At 36.8% G+C, this 21434-nt stretch overlaps 1 protein-coding gene across 1 annotated transcript in view; it reads left to right on the forward strand.

Moving 5' to 3' along the window:
- Positions 1-3654: 3654 nt before the first annotated feature.
- The window catches only part of PYGL (glycogen phosphorylase L), a 29707-nt gene continuing 11927 nt past the window's right edge, over positions 3655-21434 (forward strand). Inside the window, exons 1-6 of the mRNA XM_023527248.1 lie at positions 3655-3781; positions 6049-6127; positions 9027-9130; positions 15132-15263; positions 18496-18607; positions 19047-19129. Of these exons, the coding sequence (XP_023383016.1) occupies positions 3710-3781; positions 6049-6127; positions 9027-9130; positions 15132-15263; positions 18496-18607; positions 19047-19129 (582 nt within the window). The 5' untranslated portion in view covers positions 3655-3709. The remainder of the gene's footprint in view (positions 3782-6048; positions 6128-9026; positions 9131-15131; positions 15264-18495; positions 18608-19046; positions 19130-21434) is intronic.

The following is a 21434-nucleotide window of genomic DNA, read 5'->3' on the forward strand; positions in this document are numbered from 1 at the left end:
AATTTTTTAAAATATGTAAAACATGAAAAAGAAAAGAATGGTCCATAATCCCAGTGCCCAAGGAACCTCTGAGGAAAAGAAACTAAATTTTTGTACTAAGAGGCAAAGTTTTCAAATAACAAGTAACTCTTCCTCACGCCAGAAGCCTAGGCCTCTACCTCAGGTAGCAACTGCTAAAATATATCCTTAGAAAAAACACTTTGTGTCTACATATATTTACTGTATATTTTTTATTTGCACAGAGGGGATTGTCCTTTGCATTAAAAATTATTAAATCTTTAAGCTGGAGAGTGAGATGAGTCATATTTAAGAACCCCTATCTCCAGCCACCCCCCTCCACCCCCACCCCCCACACATACCTTCATAGCATTTATCACCAAGTACCATAGAACACACTTGCCTTGTATGTTTCTCTGTGGCCCTTTTGGTACTTTACAGTTTTCCTTGTTCTTTGGCTAATTTCTTCACTGGGCTCTCTGTCCCTACTTGTGTGCAGGTATATACCAGTTATTCTGATAGTGATACACTGGGGATGCAACAGTGAACAAGATTCATTCCACACATGTTAATAAAGTATCTACTCTGTGACAGTCCTTCACCTAAACAGGAGGTCCCTGCCCTCATAGAGCATGGAGTAGAGGCAGTTAGTGTGTCCAAGCTCCTTTCCCACCTCCTCTGCTCTCTAGTAACTATGCATATGAATCCCAAATCTGGATCTCTAATCTGAATTCTTTTTCAAACTCTGTTTCTACATTTTTCTAAGTTCTTGGTGAACATACCTAGATCTCTTCCTGTTTCTTCAAACTGAAATCATTGTCCCTCTCAGTCCTGCCCCATCTTCTGTTTCTTATTTTAATGGAAGTGCCATCGTGACAGTCACCCAGTCACAGAACTTTAGTCTCACTTTTGACTTTCTTCTGTAGTCCACATTCTACAGGCTGCCAAATTCTGTTGATTTCTGCAGGTTCCGTTGAAATTTCTCTCCTGCAGTTTCAGTTCCCTGCCTAATTGAGACCCTGGCTACTGGCCTATGAATTAGACTTCTAAGTGGTTACCTTGCTTCCCAGAAGTGATAAAACTGGCAGTGTTCAGCTAAATATGGCTAGCAGACATGTTTTGTCTGACCAACAAGACGTCTTTAGGTAGTTCAGTTTTCACTGCCTTTGGGCAGGCAGGACTTGTATACTCCAGTTCTTAGCCCAGTATTCATTGTTTTAAGTGACCTCCATTACACAAGTATTTTCTCTGCCTAGCTCCTGAAGGTATTTGAAGTTGTAATTCCATCTCATTCTATACTTTGTAGTCCAATTAAGCTTTAAGCAACACATCTTACCCTCTGCTCAGATATCATTGGATCAAACTACCTGCCACAGTCTTTAAGCATTTAAGGCCCGTTTCAGTCCAGGTGAACCTGTACTCCCCATCTTATCTCCCATTACCTTCCTGGACTTACTTTGCTCTCTTACCAAGCCAATGTGCTATCCTCATCCATGCTCTGTTTTCCCTCGTCCATGCACTGTACCCTTCGCTTGGAAGGCCCTTCCTGTCTGTGTCTCTATGCTCAATTCTTGCCAGTCCTGCAGATCTCAGTTTTGTTGCCACCTGTTCCATATGTCTTCCCAGAAGAACCCAAGTCCTCTAGTTAATACTATAAATAAAATTAAACTTATTTTTTAAATATTGGTTATTTTTTATCTTTATTTTATCTTTGTATGCTTTTTGAAAATGTCTACTTTTTCTAAAATACATATAGGTTATTAGTAATAGTGCATGCATATAATTTTTATTTATTTTTTGCATATAATTTTTAAAGTATAGCATAGATGCTCAAATATTTTACTACCAGAAGTATATGATAAATGTTTAGAGCCCACTAAACATTTATTCTCTGTCACAGAGAATAGAGGAGATCTACTTTTTGAGGTCTTATATATCCCCAAATATAAAGTGAGGTCCCCCCAAAAATTATTTATGAGAAAATAGGAAATCATCTTAAATACATATCTTTTTAAAGTCTGTCGTATAATAAGGTGCTCTGTAAATTAGTTTAAGCAGCAACATTTTTCAGGAAGTCCTTGAAATATCTTAAAATGTCTTAAGTTCATGCTAATTTGGAATAATTAAAAGGGAAACCAAGAAATTTAACAGATATAGCCATTATTCCAAGGAGTATGACTTCACAATTGCAAGTATGGAATATATGTTTACTATATTTATAAGCAATCTTTTTATAGATCACTAAAAAGTAAAAAGCAATACAGAATGATTATATTATAGAGATCCTAAAAATACACTCAGGGAAAAGTGAAGAAAACTGCCTGATGTTATGGAAATGGATATTTGTAGCTTGAGATCATACTCTTTCCTGTGACTAGGTAGCCTCATGTACTAGGGCACCAGCCATGGAAGTGAGTGGTACCATGCACTTCTTTGGCCTACTTCTGAACAGAAAAGATACCTTTTCTCAACTCACACAAAGGCATCCAGTAGGCTGATGAGGGCCCTAATAGCAGCATTCTAGACATTCAAACAACTTGGATAAAAATATTGATGTGCTCTGGAAAATAGTATTAGATGACTCATGAAATATGGATGTTGACTATCCATGTGAAGACAATTTCAGTGTTTCATAAAAGGAAAGTAGGGAAAAGTGAAATTTCTAAATTAACATTTTCATATAATATTTTAAATATTATATAACTAATGAATTAAATATTATAATGGGCATTTGCTATATTGAATTATATTTTCAGGTTGACCAAATACTTTTGAGTTCTTTTCACTCAGAAATGGGAGAGTCCCTAAAATTTGAGGTTACTTTATATTGATGCATTTATAGATTTTTGTTTTCTGTTAAGTGGAAAAGAAAAAGGGAACTGATATGGAGAGAAAAATATTGTAAAAGGAGATGATGAAGTTACTCACTGACCCCTTCTTTTAAAAAACGATAAACTGCACTCGTATTTTAAAGTTTTAGGCAAGTATGACCTTTGTACCTTTCAACTATGACTGTATTTAGCTGGCTTTTATTTACTATGTGAAAGCCAGTTTCTAAGTTGATAGAGGAATTTCTCATTTCATCAAGAACAAACATCAATAAACTCAAGGTAGTCTTTTGTTGTTACTAGTTCATAGACTTTCTAGAATAATATAATTCTAAACTAATTCATTATAATATTGTTTATGGTAATGTCAAGGAGGATTTGACTGTTTCTAGCCATTAAGTGTACTTTGAAGGAGTTAATCTTTGTGTTTCTTAGATGACTTGAGATGGTCACAGACAACCCCACCTGACTCTCATCCTATAAATACCTTCCAAATGAATTATGAGCTATGGCAATCTGACTTCTGTTTGTCTGAAACATATGCTTAATTCAGGAGGCTCATAAACAAGAAGGAAGAAGACACAGAAAACATTGAACCTTGTTTAATGAGTTTACTTTTTTTCTCCCTGGCAGTAAAAGACATTGAACTACTTTGCCAAAAATAGAATATAAAAAGATTTTCCCTAAACCAGTTATTAGTATGCTTTTATTTAGCCTTTCATACATATATAGGAGTTTCATTTGAACCTGTATCAAAGTAGTCCTGCCTGTGTGTTTCTCATTGATGACCTTGTATGTTGACAAGTAAGGTTGGCCTCATGGAATTAACATGACCTTTCTTTTCTTTGTTTCAGAGAGTTTATTACCTTTCTTTGGAATTTTACATGGGCCGAACATTACAGAACACCATGATCAACCTTGGCCTGCAAAATGCCTGTGATGAGGCCATTTACCAGGTACATTGTCTCTGTATTTCTCTTATTCTCTCCCCTTAAGTTTCAAGTTCAGTCCAGGAACCTTGGGGATATAGCACCAAAAAAGAAAGAAAGAAAAGAAAATTTGCTTCTATAGACATGGCTATCACAAACTGTTAAATATTAGAAATATAAACTGCTGGTGATCTCCGGTTTAAGAAAAACAAAGTTAGAGAACTACTTTTGCCTAATGAGAATTTTTTCTTTTTACAATCAAAGTTTCTAACAGCATTCCCCAGCAAATTGCATTTTAGAAATTAGCATCTGAACAAGCCTTTTATAAATGCTTGAATCCTTGCTATCAGAATCACAAGTTTGCTTTGGGATCCTATCTACTTTTAAAAAGTGATCAGAGTTTGACTGTTATTCAAGGCAATATATGAAAATAACAAACTCCTAAAATTCTATCATCATACCTTCTCTATTGCTTAACGAGATAAAAATATATTTCCTCCTTAAATGAGAAGACTCAGGCCATAAAATTAATATGCTCATTTGTTTTTATGAACATAGTCAGCTGTTTCTCCCCTGAACTTCAGGGATGTCCACACCAAAAAAAATAGTCTTTAACCTTTTTGATGTAGTTGAAAGGAATGGATATTTGCAAAGACACATTCTAAATAAGAGACCATTCAGACTGCTCCTTTTCCTTGATATGAGATTATCCCCTCATGTGGTCAGTTACTTGTCACTGAGGACTGTTTGTCTTCACATGGATTAGGTAGAGTGTTTCCTATGAAAGATTCGTCGTAGCTCCCCTCCATTTCCCTTTTCTTGTCTTCCCCTGATATCAGTTGAAAATAATATACCTCCCTTGGACTAGCATATAACCAGGTGGGATAAAGTGACCCATGTCTACTTGTTCAAGATTTATGTTCTGCATTAACCTTATATTTTTAGAATTTAAAAAATCCTGAATGGGTTAACATTAGCAGTTAATTTGCATAAGGACCCCAGTAAACTCTAGTCATACCAGGGAACAAATTTGAAACCCCTTCAACAATGAACAGAAGCAAATCCATTTTTGAACTCCTAGAAGATTTAGTTATCAAACTTGTGTGAGAAAGCAACTCTTTGTATAAGGGTAGGGATCCAAATAGGTGGCCATGGAAACTGGGGCATCAATTTCAAGCATATCTTATACATGTTTTCATCTTATGCATATGTTTTCAAATGTATAAATTATATTTCCATTCTAAATAATACCTAATTATATGGACTGCTGCACTTTCAGATAAGAATGCAGTCATTTCACAACAGACCATCATTAGCCAAGCATGGGCTAGATTATTGTCTTGTCAACATAGGACAGGTTACTTAATTTATCTGGTCATCAGTTTCCACATTGTAGGATGAGCAGTCTAAAAGGTTGATCTCCAGGGCTGCAGCATTCTGACGTGAGTCCACAGTGGTGCTAGTGGCCTCTGGCTGTGCAAATCACAACGCTTTGGGGCAGGGAGCTGGCTGGCAACCAGTTGCATCCATCCCCAAGTTTACAAATGCCCTTTGGCCTCCCACAGCCTCTTTTCCACCCCAAAGGGAATTAGATTTTAGCCCCATCCAGCTAGACCATAAGTCTGAGGTTTTCCTGATTATTCTCTGGCCCCTGGTCTCATGGGCAGGTGACTCACTAACTGGTTTTGGGTTAACAACAGTTGACCCTACTGAGTAAATATGTTTGGTCATGAAAAGATGAACTTTACTCCATCCTGGAAAATCTGACCTCATATGTTTGGATAATTTTTAAAATCCTTCAGCCCAATTAGTGTCAGCTTGGAACTAGACTATTTCTGAGGTTTTACCCCATCAGTACACAAAAGTAATTTTAAGAAATAATAGTAAGTAATATTTATTGAGGAATATTTGCCCAGGAAAAATTTTAAATGGTTTGTTTATATAATCTCATTTAATTCACAACAACCCTACATGAGATACATACTGTTGTCCTCATGTTTTAAATAAGGGAAGTGAAGCCTAGAGTGATTTCATAGCTTGCCGAGGATTATATAGCTGAGAAGTAATAGTCAGTATTGTACTTTTAGAGCCCACACTTTTCTCCAAGCTGCTGCTATGCCATCTCATACAGTTTGCATCTGCAAACTGTGCCAGAATAAGTTACAAGGGAGCTGACAGGATTGAGTAAACATGTAAACCTGGATTCCTGATCCAGGGCTTTAAGAAATGACTATTCTCTCTGAAATGGCCTGTAGTTGTATCCATATCCAGTGTTGTTTTCCTTTCATCCCCAGCTTGGATTGGATATAGAGGAGTTAGAGGAAATGGAAGAAGATGCTGGGCTTGGCAACGGTGGTCTTGGGAGGCTTGCTGGTAAGTGACATGGTTAGTGTGTTATAGTGTCTAGCCATTGATGCCTTTCTCAGATGTCGTGCATGACCATGCTAAGAACCAAACAGGCTTCCTAGGAGAAGTGCAAGGTATGACTTGGTTACAGGAATATTTGTTTTTGAGTTTGCACTGTGGTTTAATCAGTTCTAGATAAACAACAGAGAAGGGAACTTGAACAAAGGAGACATTGCTTAAAACCCTTGAAGACATTGCTTAAAACCCTAAAGTTAACTAGATCCTTCCTGTGCACTTAAGGGTTTCCAAAGTGGCCCCTTCACAGTTATTTGTTCACAGCTGCTCAATTCACCTACTTGTATGATAGGACCTAAGCTGTTTAACCATTGTGTGGTTTTGTGCACATGACAGTTTGCTTTTTGATTGACTAGTAGGTTATAATATACTTGTTATATTATTAATATGATTTAGTTAATATTCTTTTATTTGTATAGATGCAATTTGAGTTTTGCTTTATTCAGGAAATGATTTTTCAACAAATATAGAGGAATTCAGGAAATGATTTTTCAACAAATATAGAGGAAGATATTAAAAATATAATATCAACTCCATTAAGTTAAACATATGCATTCCTATGACCAAGCAATTCTACTTCCTGAAGAAACACTCAAATATGTACACAAGGAGGCATGTGAAAAAAAAGTTAGTGTTATTCGTAAAAGCAAAATATTGAAATACCCTAATGTTCATCAATAAGAGAATAGGTAAACAAGTAGTGAAACATTCATGTCAGAATAATATGCAGCAACCAAAAAGAATAGAATTGATCTATATGTAATTCCAATGGGGTGGTGGGCAATTTGCATTAAAAGTCATACAACATGCTACCCTTTATGTTTTTTAAAAATTAATATCTTCTGTTAGTATATACATGTACATATATGTAAATTAATAGAAAAAAGTCTGGAATTTGAAATACTAAACTGCCCCCATGATCTTCCCTAGAGAAGAGTGCAGAATTGGGGGTGGAGATCAGGGGGAATGCTAGTTCTGTCTATAACATTTTCTTTTTATAAGGAAAATATATTAATGTATTACTTGTGAAATTTAAATTTAATAATAAAAATGTGCCACCATACATGTATGTATCAGGTTGTACTCTATGAAAAATAAATATTTCTTCTCTTTTAGAAATGATTCCAAAGTCTCTTAATTTTACACACACTGTCAAGTTACTAGAAATCTATTTCCATGTGTTTTGTATTATTTAATCCTTACTGTATTCACTGCAGTGTGCTTTAACATTGCCATTAGTAATAGAAAATACTTCCTTTGAGATAATTGCTACCTTATGAAGTCAATCACTGGGCTGTTTAATAGGCTTTCCATGGGATTGTAGCAAGAACAGCAGAGCCAATGGCATGCACATCTAAAAATGACAACCAGCCTGCCTTCCTTTTATGTAAAGCCCCAGACCTTCAATATTTGTTGGCTGGATTAACCTGACTCTGCCTGACCTTAATGATCTTGCTCTTTGAGTTGGCTGATACGGTCAAAGAGTGAAGTGGCGAATGAGCCTGAGTAATTCTCATTAGATGACCTCATCTCTTACCTGACTGAAAATGTTGGGACCCCATTCTGGTTAGGCTCTACGGATAATTTGATCAGGACCCAGGAAAAGATGAATAGCCACAGCTCCAAGAGAATAGGAACTAGAACAGAGCCGGGCCACGTGACACAGGGACTAGAAAACAAACTATTGTGATGTTGCAATAACTTAAAGGATTGGCCATTGGCCTTTGTGGGTCTCTCTATTTTAGGGCTCCACCATGAACCTAACTCCGTCCCCTTCTCTTTGATCTACAATTTTTAATGTTCTTTTCAGCTTTAGATCCTACTGTACATTTCATTATCCTCTGTGTATTTCTCAGTTCAAATTCCTGAGCAGGCAGTCTGATTAGTGTAACCCCTCAGTTGCCTCAGGCCACAGGATAGATTCCTACCTGGCCTGTTGGTTGGCCATTCTGGATTAGGTACTCTGTTATTAATGCTCGTGGCTCTAAGTAACAGAAAACCTAGCAAAAAATGGTTCAACCAACAAGGACATGTTATCACAGTACAAGCAGTTCAGAGGTTGGGCCATTCCAAGATTAGTTTGTTCAGCAGCACAGTTCTGTCGGGACTCTGGGTCTCTGTGACTCTTTTGGCATTCCCCTCATGGGAAAAAGATGGCAGCAGCAAGGAAGTCACTGCACCCAGCAGACTTCTAGTACCTCTCATTGTATTGAACATCATTGCATATCCATGCCAAAGCCAGTAACTGGTGAAGGAAACAGAATTACTATGATTTGTGTAGAGGCTTCAACTGGTCAAGCAAGATTCACTTCTAGTTCAGCCTTCCTGAAGCATATGCCCACCTACTATCTGAATAACATTGGAATTTCATTAGCTGGAGAGAGTCTGCCACTGATGTCCAGCTAGTCAGGTGGTGACATGTAAATTATACTGTCCTGGGGCTGTCTTTTCAAGTAGGGAGCCATGGAGACAGCTTTTCTTAGAAAGGGCAGTGTGAGTGACAGACACAGTAATGGACATATCTAATGCAGGCCAGCTTCCTTATCTGTTCTCAAATGAAATGCCAACATGTATACAGTGGTTATTTCCAGATGATGAGGTAATAAATGATGTTTGTTTTCTTCTTTACACATTTTTCTATTTTCTAACTTTCCTATAGTATTCTTTTTATAATTTAAAAAATGTTATTTAAAAAATTAATATCCACTATGCAGTAGTCTCTGTGCTTTAAAATGCAAATGTGGTTTCTCATAGAAAAATGATCTGTAGCTGCCATGTCTTTTAAAGAAAGACTTGAAATTTTGACTAATCTTAATGACTCTGCTTTTTGCCTATGTTTTGGTTAATTTAGCCTGCTTCTTGGATTCCATGGCAACCCTGGGACTTGCAGCCTATGGATATGGCATCCGATATGAATATGGAATCTTTAATCAGAAGATCCGAGATGGATGGCAGGTATGCGAGCCATCTTTTTTAAGTTTTGTCATTAAAATACTTCTCCTTCATAGTGTTCTGAATGATTTATGATTTACAGATATTTAACATAGCGCTCCACTAATTTCTCTTGCATTTGGTTGATATCAGCGAATACTGTCAGTCTTCCCTCTTTGAGATATAAGTTCCCTGAGAGCAGAGAGCCTGCCAGTATCATTCACCACCAATCCACAGCATCTTATGCAGTGCTTGACTCTTGAGGGTGCTCTGAAAATATTTATCACTGACTGTCCGAATGTGGGCCACCTATAATGTGTGATGCAGTATGCAAAATGGAGAAGCACATCTTTTAATTCATGATTTCCCCCAATAACCCTTCATGGTAGGAAACATGTTGCTGTTTTATAGATGAGAAAACTGAGGCTCTTAAGAAATGGAGTTACCTCAGATCACACTGCTGGCAAACATGGGTTTATCTCCAGATTTCCAGGGCCATGTTCAGTATTCTTTAATACACTCAGTCTCGCCCTCCTTAACATGCCTATCTTACAAGATACGTAAGTTCAGTGTTCTAATTTTTTAATAAGATGAAAGAAGGCAATCTTGTTAGCTATTATATCAAATAAATCTGGCATATATTTAATATGTATCATTATAGTCTTTATATATTTGTACAAATAGTAATCAGTCTATACAAATGATTCTAGTTTTCTGTAGCCAAATCAGCTCTTAAGCATTTGTTTCTGTTATGTTTAGGAACTCTGAGTCTACAGTAAGACCTACTGTGGACAGTTTTCCCTCATGCTAACTGAGATTTACACTTTCTCCCTACCTTTGTCCCACATACAGCATTGACAAAAAGATATTGGATTCGCTTTCCAGAAAACCTGAGTTCCCTAAGCCCCACCTCACTTCCAAGAGTCCTTCTGAGGGCAGCATGCTCAGGGGTTGGATGGTGGGGGTACCTAGGTTGGAGCTAATCCCAGGGGAGCAGAGGGACATTAAGCTTAGTGTGACTGCTATACTCTTCCCCCTCCCTTGATATTTGGACACTCTCTGGTCTGAGGAAGGAAGGAACTTAAAGATTTGCTATGATGAGAAAACGCACCAAGGAAAAAGTCTCAGAATATTGAAAACATATTGAAAGATGAACTTCCAAATTTTGCTAAGGGCCAATGTATCTTTAGCTACTCCTAAATAAATTAGGTGGTAGCATTCTATAGAAAAAAACATTTGGGCCCTAATTTGAGATTTAATTTCTAATTTGAGGCCTGATTGTGACTCATTACCCTTACGAAGTACATCGCCTCAATTCAGTTACCTAATTTCTCTGAGGCTCAGTTTTCTCATCTGAAAAATGGAGATACCAGCTTCATAGAATTATTATGAAAATATGTAAAATGTTTGACACACAAATAGGCACTCAAAATGTTAATTTTGCCTAAAAAATAGATAATTTAATAAATTATGGCATTATATGATAAAATATTAAAGTAGCCATTAACATTATATTTTTATTAATTTTAATAAAATGAGAAATGTTAGTCAAAAAAAGGAAGTATAGACTCATATAAGTGATATAAACGAAATACATCAAAGCTGCACTAGTAATTATCTCTGGGAGATAGGATTACAGGTTGCTTTTACTGTCTTCTGTTTACACTTTTACATGTTTCATATTCCATAAAAAACATGTATTTTATAATCATAAAAAACTATGAAAACAAAATAATCGATTCCCTTTCCCCAACAAAGTAATCGAGAATTACATGGCGAGAAGCTTAGCTTGGCAGGCATTTCTGGTATGACCAGCATTTTGACACAACCTGACCAAGCAATACATGGTACCCATTCTTAATCTTTGAAAGTGTCCTGCGTAGTGGCCATTATACCCCAGAATGTTTAAGGATTTCATTTCTTAATTTTAACTACTGTTGTGTGACAGATTTGGAAGAAATTCAGCAATCAATCTCAAAAAGATTTTTTTCAAGTTCATTTTCCTCAAAATTTTACAAAAGGTCACTATTAACCATACATACTATCTTTGCTACTCTTAAATGCTGTTTATCCCAAGAAACCATACCTCTCTCTCCTATCATACCAAGAAAGCATATATTATCCAGCGTTCTTAAAGATAAAGGAGAGACCAAATGGCTTTTGCTAGTCTCCAAAGCTAGCCTCCCTAGCTATCATCACTTTCATTATGACTTGAAATTGAATCAGAAGTACATTTTACTTGCCACATAGTTTTACTTGCCACATTCATTGTTTGCTGGGATGGGATTTTAAAGAACAAGCATAAAATACACCATACCATAAAAAAGAAACCATTTCTATAAAAAACGAAAAGTATCTCCCCAGAAAGCAGCATGCCTCTTCAGGGTACAGTCATGCCCCCACTCACATCAGATATGTCCTTGCTCTTTCAAAGGCAGGTACGGAGAAGGCTGAGGAAAATTGTACAAGTTGGGAAGATTTTTAAAGGTTGACAGACTTTTAATTTTTGAAATTTCTTCTCAAGGAATTGAGAAGAATGAACACGTAATAATGTGTTCATTTTGAAACCCCACCCCCTAAGGAAAATAATTTCATTGGTAAAATTCTTGACTTACCTTGAACTCTAATGGGGATCATTGATTGAAACCTTATCAGTAATAGTCCTCTGAAAATAACTGGCCACTGGGAGGAAGAAAGGGAAAGATGATTGCAACAACCTCCCATTAAAGTTTGACGATCACATGCCCACATTCTGCGTAGAAAGGTGCTCAGAGTAGGTATTTTGGAGCTGAACCAAACAGTGCCTACTGGACCTTTCTTTCTCTTAGAACCTGTGCCAACCCTGCTATAACTAGTCATGCATAGTTCCCATTACTCAGCAATCTTCTAGTTACTACTGTTGAATACTTGGTGTTCCCAGAAATATTTTTCAATTATTTGTACCATCAGAAAGCAAATTTTGTTGACTATTCCTGGTGTTTGCTCATGTCCCACAATTGAGGGGAAAAGCATTACTTAGAATTCAGTGATTGACAGAGCCCCCTAAGATGACCTCTGCTTCCATGCTGGCTGGAATACAGATTGCATTGCATAATTCCTCTAGGGAGATGCCAAGTCCAGGCTGCCGCCCCTCACCTAGACTGGCACACTGCTCCTCACTCCACAGGGCCACACTGGCTTTGTCTCAGCTCTCTTTCATCCAGGATGTTCAGATCCAACAGCCCACTTGAATGTAAATGAAAGCTCTTCTCTCATCTTGCCCCGGCCCTTCATATGGCTCAGCACGTTAGTGTGGGGATCAGTGGCTACATGGAAATCTAAATTTATAGACCACTTTGTTGATTCATTGGAAGAAAGCAAGGTACAGAAGGTTTATCACCGTCCTACAGCTTCTGTGGATTTAGCAGGGGTGGGAGGGGATAGTTCTCTCTTTCTCCTCTGATCTACTGAGACCAGCTTGTGGTTTTGAAATATCTGTTTTCCAATTTACCTTAAAAACAAGGTTTGTAAAATTGAGGGAGTTATTAACTGATTCTTTGCTGAATCAGGAAGAGACTAAAAAATTAAGAAAAGGTAGCTTGACATTTGGTTCTCCTACAGAGCTCGTTAACCCCACGACATTAAAATCAGCCATTATTTGGCAAGGAAAAATCAGACCAACTTTGGATGGCATTAAGAATAATCAGCTGACTAGTCCCTTGTCACTTAACAGTGTACCCTCATAAAAGTGAGGGCAGCCTCTGACTTCTGTAGGAAGCTGGAAGTGGGCGGGCGGCAGGAAGCCCAGAGCCCATTCTCTCTCCTAGGAGCATCTCAAGCTGCTGGAGGGCAGAACAGTGTGATCCTGCTGCATTTCTCAGCAGAAAATATGTTGTCCATTCTCCTATAACTTTTAAAAGGAAAACTCTTCCTGCCTTAGCATCTTCCTGTTTCCTATATTACCTTTAGGTATGTTTTACAACAGTCCAGTGATGAAATGAGACAAACGGGCCTTACAATCCTTTCCTGTTACAGGAAGTGTTCACACTGGCCAGATTTTGAAAACCCTAAACCTGCCCTTGACTAAGGGCAGCATAGAGTGTTTTGTAAATGAGGATGTTTTCATCCTTTGTGGATATCCTCTTTTATTTGTCCTGGAGTTTCTAGTTATTAACACGTGCTAGTAGACTCTAACTTAGTTTCTTATCGGCTGATAAAATTCAGTTGTTTCCTTGTTAAATTTTAATTAAATTTGTTGTTCTTTTTATGACTGGGGTAGTGGAAGTCTAAATTCTGAATTACATTTACTGACTTTGTATCACCATGTAGCTCCTGGCTGCACCATGTAGCCCCTGGGAATTTGTTAAAATGCAGAATTTCAGACCTCTCCCAGGACCGAGAATCTACATTTTAACAAGATGCAATTTGCTGATTAACTGAGATCTGCTCCAGCCTCCCCTTAGGCTTCATCCTGCTTCTGATACACCCTCCTGCCTCTAGCAGTTCTCTAACTCCCAGATTTTCTACCTAAAGATGTTGTTTTCTGAGTTCCCATTTCATTCATCATTATGCTGGTAGTTAATATTAATGGGTGGCTTACTGGCTTTCTTGATATAAAGTTATGGTCAATGTTTGAATAAATGAATCTATATTTGCTTATCTGGCTATTGACATTAATGTCTTGTCTAATATCTCAAAAAACATTAGCTGTGTTTGTTTCTCTCTCCACACTGTGCCTGGGACAAGCACTGAACTTATATTTAGGTGTTCTGAGGCATCCAGTACGGTGTGTCCTAATTCATAAGCAATATCTTAAATTAAAGCCAAGTTTTCTCAGAGGAGAAAGTGAGGAATCAACTAGGTAAAATAACCATAGTATATTGTTTCATTGACAAGGGTACTTTATACTAAAAAATCTTACCTCTCCCTTCTTGTCAGAACACAATTCCATTTTTTTTAATTTATATTTTTTAAAGATTTCACTGATATATTTACAATAAAAATATATTCCCCCAAATGTTTTTTCTGTTATTCTTGCTGCTCTTGTTTGTTTATTGCAAACCAAAATTCATTTGATGTTTAGTATACCCTAAATGCAAACTATAAAATATTAAAATTGTCAATATGAACAAAATTTTTTAAATTTCTTACCTCTGCCTATGTTATTTTCAAAAAGAACCATAATTAATAATCATCACAGATCAAAATTATATACGGATTAAAGAACAACAACAAAATGTGATAGTCTTCTGTACCTATACTGAAATAAGGTTTATTAAGGTAGCTTTCTTTGAGTAGCATTTCTTAACCAGTCTGTGCATTGTAGGCACAAGAGTCTTGACTGAAATCTTCATGTGGGCTTTATCAGGTCCAGATATCTAACTGTAAACAGCCCTGGAGGGCTTCTCTCTTTCACTCCAGCTAGACAATTGTATTCAGAGATGTTAAGACACAGGCTCTAGAACACACAGACCTACGGTCAAATCTCAGTTGTACCATTCACTATCTGTGCAACTTTGAGCAAATTACAATTTTCTCATCTTTAAAAGGAGAATCATATATAAAAACAGTCATGGGGATGTAAAGTACAGCATAAGGAATATAGTCAGTAATATTGTGATAACTGTGTATGATGTCAGATGGATACTTGACTTATTGAGGTGATCACTTCATAAGTTATATAAATGTCTAATCACTATGTTGTATACCTAAAATTAATATAATATTGTATATCAACTCATTGAAAAATTTAAAATTTTAAAAATAAATAAATAAAATGGGAATCATAGTTTCCTCCTATAGGATTACTGAGGATTAAATGTAATAATAAATATAAAACATTAGAGCAGTATTAGCAAGTATTGTTGTTGTTGATTTAGGCTATAAGACAATAAGAACGGTGAATTGAGATTGACAGAACAAACACTATCTCGCCAAAACAATATTCTCAAATTGATTCAGTTAAAGATATTTTTAATTCAATTTCATTAAAGGACTAGGTCCAGATCTCCTGAAAAACAAATTCTAAGGCATATTCTTTTTGCAGGTGGAAGAGGCAGATGATTGGCTCAGGTATGGAAACCCCTGGGAGAAAGCCCGCCCTGAGTTCATGCTGCCCGTGCACTTCTATGGAAAAGTAGAGCACAGCAAGACTGGGACCAAGTGGGTCGACACCCAGGTATTCAGAGTGTCCTCATACTGAGTATTTTCCATAGTACGGCACAGTGAAGACAAAGCATAGAGTGTAATGTGTACATGATATCGAGTGTAATATGTTGTGTATTGAAAAATAGAGTACATTTTTATAAATAAATGTGTTATTCCTCTTAGTGCAACTCACTCATTTTGGAGACAAGTATGCTGATGCCAAGAGAGAAGTGACTCCCAGGGTCAGTGACTTACCAGGGCATTTTGCAATCGGCTTTACCAGAGATTAATCAGTTCTGTAATCCCAGAATGTTTAGCTCTCCAACTTCTATAAAGTTGTTGATACCGAGATTGAATAAATTTAAATGTTTTTCCTCACTCCACCACCACATGTACATTTACTTGTAACTTCTAAAAAGTATTTTAAAAATGAAGTATTTATTTGAAGAATTTCCAAAGCTCATAGTTATTGCAGAGCAAAGAAAAATAATGCAAAATATTGCGAAATGTACTCTTATTTTGTGCCAAATCACTCCTAGAGAAATAATGCTAGTGTCAATCAATCCAAGTATACTTACTTCATGGTCACTAGATTTATTCTGCCACTAGATTTGAGTGCTGCCCTGTCTCTGAACAATTCATTTTCAGCACGCCCAGAGGTGGTTTGTGTTTTGCTGTCTTCATACTTCCTGATAGATAAATAACCTCTGTTAACTACTGGACTGCCATGTCCAATCATCGAAGGCTCCATCTGAGATATTTGTTTAATAAATGTGGCCTCAGGTTGGAAAAGATGTGTCACTGGCCATTCTTTAAAATCTTAAAGAAAATGGTAAACATCAAGTAAATGTTGTTCTTAACATCAAAATCGGGAGTGGAATTCAGTATTGTAATGCTAAATTCAGTTGGTCTGTAGATTATTCTCCATGAATAAATGATTCATTTTGTCTTAGAAGAGCCTAGACCCATGTTATAGCTGACTTTTTAAACTGATGTTCTAGTTTGCTAATCCATGTAGACTAGTCACAGTTCAGAAAAAATAAGACTTTTTAAAAAGGTTTTTCCTATCTAAACAAGAATTTATTCAGCATATGAAATAACAGATTAGAAGCTAAAATAGGTCATTATAGTAGAATGGTATAAGGAATAAATTTTTAGGAATTTTAGGAATACCACATACTGTAATTCAAAGATAAGTCTCTTCCTGTCTTTTTTATTTTGGTTATACAGGCAACAATCTAAGTCACAAGTGGTTATAAATATGATCAGGAGAGCTGCAAACAAATCAATTGTTAATATGCCCAAATAATTCATACATATATTTGTATGAATACAAATAATTCATACATATATTTGTATGAATAGCAAGTACCTGTTATAGATTTGATGTCTAAAATTTTCAGTAACTTCTGATCTGTTTAAATGTATACAGTTTTGCACAGTCAACCCTGGAAGTATTCTGTTTGCACTGTAGTTCCCACTGTTGATCTCCCTTGTATTTACAGAGTACCTCTAGACATTTTCACAATAAAACCAGAAATTCAGTTAAGGAGAGTATGTTTTCCTGTGCTCACAAGGCAAGGTTATGGGGCTGATGTACTATAAGGTGAGTGACCCAGGCAGTGCAGAACTTTATGGATTTATGCAACACACCAGATTTGTAACTGGTAACATCAGAAAGCATGAGGTCAGATGTGGTGTATGGATGCTCTGGGCAACTTCTAGTAGATTGAGCAATTCAGTTTATTCTTGTGTCAGTTAAGTTCCTCTGGGAAGCAGACCGCAGAGAGAATTAGAAGTGTAAGTTATATATTGGAGAAATGCCAAGATAAAGGGAGAGGGAGCAGAAGGATGTCTTTCAGACTGCAATGCAGGTGTGACACCTGTGAAGAGGAAAGAGGAAAGAAGGAGGATTCTCGGAAAGAGCCTCAGATAGTAGTGTAGTTCTGAGCAAATGACCAGGCTGACGGAGTCCAAGATTAAAGATTACTCATGAGATGAGTCCCAGCTCTCATGCTTCACAATAGAAGCATCCCAGAGAAAGCATGGCCTTGGCTGGAGTTCAGATATAGCAGTTCTGCCTGAAGTTCTCTAAAGGGACCTCTGAGCCATGTGCCCCCCGCCTTCTTAGTTATGCTTTAAGGGTCAGGAGGACAAAGGGTTTGAACCCAGCTCAACCCACTCTGTAAACAACTTTTCCCGATTGATCACAACTTGCTTTAAAAATCTCCAGAGACCCATATTTCCTAGTGAAAGATATTCAAAGAGAGTGGTTTATTACTTCAAGGTCACGGAGTTCATGAAAGCATGACTGAATATGTGTGATTGATTGATATAAGCTTTAATGCTTCATTCATTCATAATTCAGGAGACTCAATTAAAGAGATTTGTGTTTAGATTTCAACCCTAACACTGACTGTGACCTTGAACAAGTCACTTCACTCTCAGCCTCATTCTCTTCAATTTTGAAACGAGTAGGTTACACTAAATGATCTCTAGCATCCTCCTATTCAATTAACCTGTCAATTATCTTCCTTAGAACTTGACTCTGATGAGGCAGGGAATAGAAATGAGTCTTTTCCCACATAAATTTTAAATTCACGTGAAACACAGTTCATCTTCCTGTTCTCTGTTTCAATGACTGTCACAAAGATTGAGCTAGTTTTTCCAAAGCTCACTTCTTAGACCCATCTCTGCTAATTATCAGCTAATTTGTCAGATCACTAAAATAACTCTTCTTCATGCAACGCTGAAAAATCTAGCATAGCATTTTAAACATCATATGTAATCTATCTTCACAAATTTTCTGTTCCATTGATTTTTACCATATTTATAATCAGATCATTGAATAACTTACACTAAATTTATGCTGATTACTGTTTTTAATGGGTACAGATTCACATTTTTCGTTTTGTTTTTACATCATATTTTATTCTTAGAGCAATGACTAGATCTGAAACATAAAAGATCTGCATCCAGATCCAGGCAGGGAACATAAAGAAGTCAACATGAAAATGATACAGTAGACCATCTGTCTAGATGATTCCAGCTATCAGATTATTTCCAGTGGGAGGAAAATACACAATGGCTTTTTATACCCATCACCCCAGTCTTGGGACTCTTGTCTTGGTTTAGGCATCACACAATTTGAGTCGGTAGCAGAGCCAGGTACAGAATTCCCCTTGCTACCTCCCAGCCCATTGTTCAACCTACATCATCGCACATGGGAAATAGTAAGCAGCTGCTTTGATTTAATCCCACAGGTGGTCCTGGCCCTGCCATATGACACCCCAGTGCCTGGGTATATGAATAACACCGTCAACACCATGCGCCTCTGGTCTGCTCGGGCCCCCAGGGACTTTAATCTCCAAGACTGTGAGTACAGCATGGACTTTTGTTTCTTTGTGTGTATGCTTAATCTTTTTTATCTCAGATGCAAATTAGTACTCTGTTCAACAAAGATGATACAAAACAAGAGTCCTGGGAAGTACGACATCAATAGTTTCTTTCTGATCACTAGTCAGAACCAAATTGAGCTTGAAAAAAAGGCCTTGAGTTTCTGATCTGAACTCTTCAGTGACTAAGCAGAGCCAATTTATGGAGCAAGTATGGAGGACATTTTTAAAGCAGTCCTTCCATCTGGCCTTCTTAGACTTTCTTGTGAATCAGAGCATGAAAGTTTGTTGAAATCCTTTTGGATTTTTAGGAATTTTAGGAATCCCACATGCTGTATAGCAAGCATTAGGTGAGATCAAGGGACTCTGATAACAGTGACTGGCCTTTCTATTTATTCATTTTTCTAACATTCCCTCAGTTAACGTCGGAGACTACATTCAGGCTGTGCTGGACCGAAATCTGGCCGAGAACATCTCTCGGGTCCTCTATCCCAATGATAACGTGAGTGCTCATGCTTGTTGTCTCAGTGGAAACAGAAGCAGCTTATTTCAGAGGCACCTGTTCAGAAGCCCTATAAAGCACAGCTTTAATTTTTTTTCATCGCAAAATAATCTCCACATCTCTTCTGGAATTGTCTAGATTTCCCCTCCCGCCCAAGTAAGGAAAACAAATTTGTGTAATTCATGAAATCAGAATTGGTATTTTGCCCTTGATTAGTGACCCCATGACTAATTAGTAAGGTCTGTGTACCAGTTCTTTGTATTTCAAAACAAACTTGGATATAAAAGATGAGGTAAGGCACTACTTCCTTTCCAAACAGAAATTTCATCCACAGTAGGAGTCCCTGGAGGTTTCCTGCCTGGCCTCTTCCTCTTAGTGACAGGGCTTTTCCAGCCCTCTGTCCCTAGGTGAGGTGGGGCCATGAACCTCAGAGTGGACCCAGGAGCAAACACTTGTTTCTTATGCCACTTATTCATCTCTTTATACTTACTCTTATAGGTGATTTTTCCTAATTTTATACTACGAATAGTTTAGCTAAAAATAAAAACACTTGGAAATGGATCTCAGATGACTGCTGTAGATTCTTTGCTGGTTTAAATATATTTAGCTCTGACTTCTATATGGGTAAAATGCTATATGTTATTCTTTCCTGTGGGAGAAACATTGTGACTTTATTAATTTCAGAGAAATCTCTAACCCAAAAGCAAAAGATTATTCTATTTCATGGTCAGTTAAAGTAAGAATCCTTCCAAGTCTGGGGCCATAATGCATAGCCAAACCCAGCCTGCAGGACTATTTAATTGGAAGGGGCTTGAACTTCATCTTCCTATCTTCAGTAAGGACCAAACCTAACTTTACCTGGAAATAATCATCTGCAGCTACTGATAGCATATGTGAAGTTAGCATGATAACAAAGTCGACTGAATTCTTTGGGTAAAAGATAGCTCTCGGGATCATGCTTATTTTTAAGTACAAGTTGATAAATCACTGTTGTACTATAATTACAAGAACAAACTTTCCTTCTCCCCAATTTAGCCATAGCCCTAGTCCAGACATTAGTCTATCTTCCAAGAATTTTGCAACTATCCTCCCTCTGCAACTATACTTAGGTATTTTTTCTTGCTTGAAGCTCTTTAAAGGCTTCTGATCACATGTAAGAGAAACATAGAATCTTAGATGTGCTTCCTCAGTTCTTTATTAACATGGGCATGAGTTGTCTGACGCATCCTCCATGATCTGGCCCTGGCAATGAGGCCCCAGAAGTGCAGAACTGTTTGCCCTATTCTTTTTACCTGAATGTCTTGCCCAAGCTTCTTCTGCCTGCAGAGAATACTCTGGCACTCTGTGCCCATTTGACAAATTCCTACTCATTTTTCAAGGCTCAGATAAAGAATTACGTGAGTATTCAGATTCCCAAAATACTGTATATATACTTAACATTAATTAACATTAATAACGTTAATGTTATTAATTAACATAAATAACATTAACGTTATTAATAACTAATAACATTAATTTTCAAAAAAAACACATTGCATTTTATTTAAAGCCTTTTTTACACATCTCTCTTTCCCCACTAGTTTGAACTTCTTGAGGTCAGTGATTATTTAATTAATCATTTTATTTCTGGGTCATTAAAAATTCCCTAATCAATCAATGTTTAAATGCATTTTAGATGGATTCATAATGCTTTTTTTAGAATAATGATTTCATTATAATTTTACCATGCTACATACCATTAGAAAAAAAAATGTAAACAACATAAAAAATACCAAAAGAAAGTAAAAAAAATTCCAAATTCCACATATAAATTCCCATTGATGATATCAATCAAAACAGTTCCTATTAATGACTTTTAATTTTTAATTTGGTTTTTAAATTTTTATCAAAATTATACATGCACGTAGTTTAAAGAGAAAAACAGTTCTATGAGGCTTATATAATAACACAGTCTCCATTTCCCACTTCCCAGAAGCAGCTATATCCCTTTGCTCTTAATTTTCTGGATTCTTACCTCCATATTTCTAATAACATGCTGTTATTACTTCTCAGTTTTCCTGCTTTTACAATTGCTTGTTGACACTCCACTATTGAAGATGAAAATATAGCTCACTCCTTCACATACACTCCCACCTCTACCACACAAACACATATTTCCTGTCCCTATTCTCTTAACATAATTACAGCATAATTTTCAATAGCTCCTGAATCAGTGTTTAAATTATTCTGACTATGTAAATGCTTCAAGATGCTGATGTGTGCATATATGTGTCATCATATAATGATTATTTTTTCTTAAAAAGTT

The sequence above is a fragment of the Pteropus vampyrus genome, unplaced genomic scaffold (assembly GCF_000151845.1).
Source record: "Pteropus vampyrus isolate Shadow unplaced genomic scaffold, Pvam_2.0 Scaffold15, whole genome shotgun sequence".
In the NCBI taxonomy this organism is placed as follows: Eukaryota; Metazoa; Chordata; class Mammalia; order Chiroptera; family Pteropodidae; genus Pteropus; species Pteropus vampyrus.